We start from the raw sequence: 224 nt of genomic DNA, 5'->3' as shown, positions 1-224 counted from the left end.
AGTATCACCGCCACACACAGCGTGCGCATCCTGGCTCTGACTGAAGAGGAAGAAAAGTGTTGTTGGAGAGAATGGTCTATTTGTTTCTGTGGTTGTTATTGATTTAAAGGAATTGATTGTTATGGCGCATATAATGCTCTGAGGTGATATGTTAGCTAGTATATAATTTAAGGATGATATATATTTTTTTAAAGGAAATATCTGTAAAGTCAGCTTAACAGCTT

At 36.2% G+C, this 224-nt stretch overlaps 1 protein-coding gene across 1 annotated transcript in view; it reads right to left on the bottom strand.

Annotated features, from left to right (window-relative positions):
* The window catches only part of LOC119589334 (glucose dehydrogenase [FAD, quinone]-like), a gene marked incomplete at both ends in the record, with an annotated part of 61,710 nt that continues 61,486 nt past the window's right edge, over positions 1-224 (bottom strand). Inside the window, 1 exon segment of the mRNA XM_037937954.1 lies at positions 1-40. Coding sequence (XP_037793882.1) covers positions 1-40 — 40 coding nt within the window.

Source organism: Penaeus monodon, chromosome 25 (assembly GCF_015228065.2).
Source record: "Penaeus monodon isolate SGIC_2016 chromosome 25, NSTDA_Pmon_1, whole genome shotgun sequence".
NCBI lineage: Eukaryota > Metazoa > Arthropoda > Malacostraca > Decapoda > Penaeidae > Penaeus > Penaeus monodon.
Note: the sequence above shows the minus strand (reverse complement) of the source record. Positions and strands in the feature narration are given on the sequence as shown.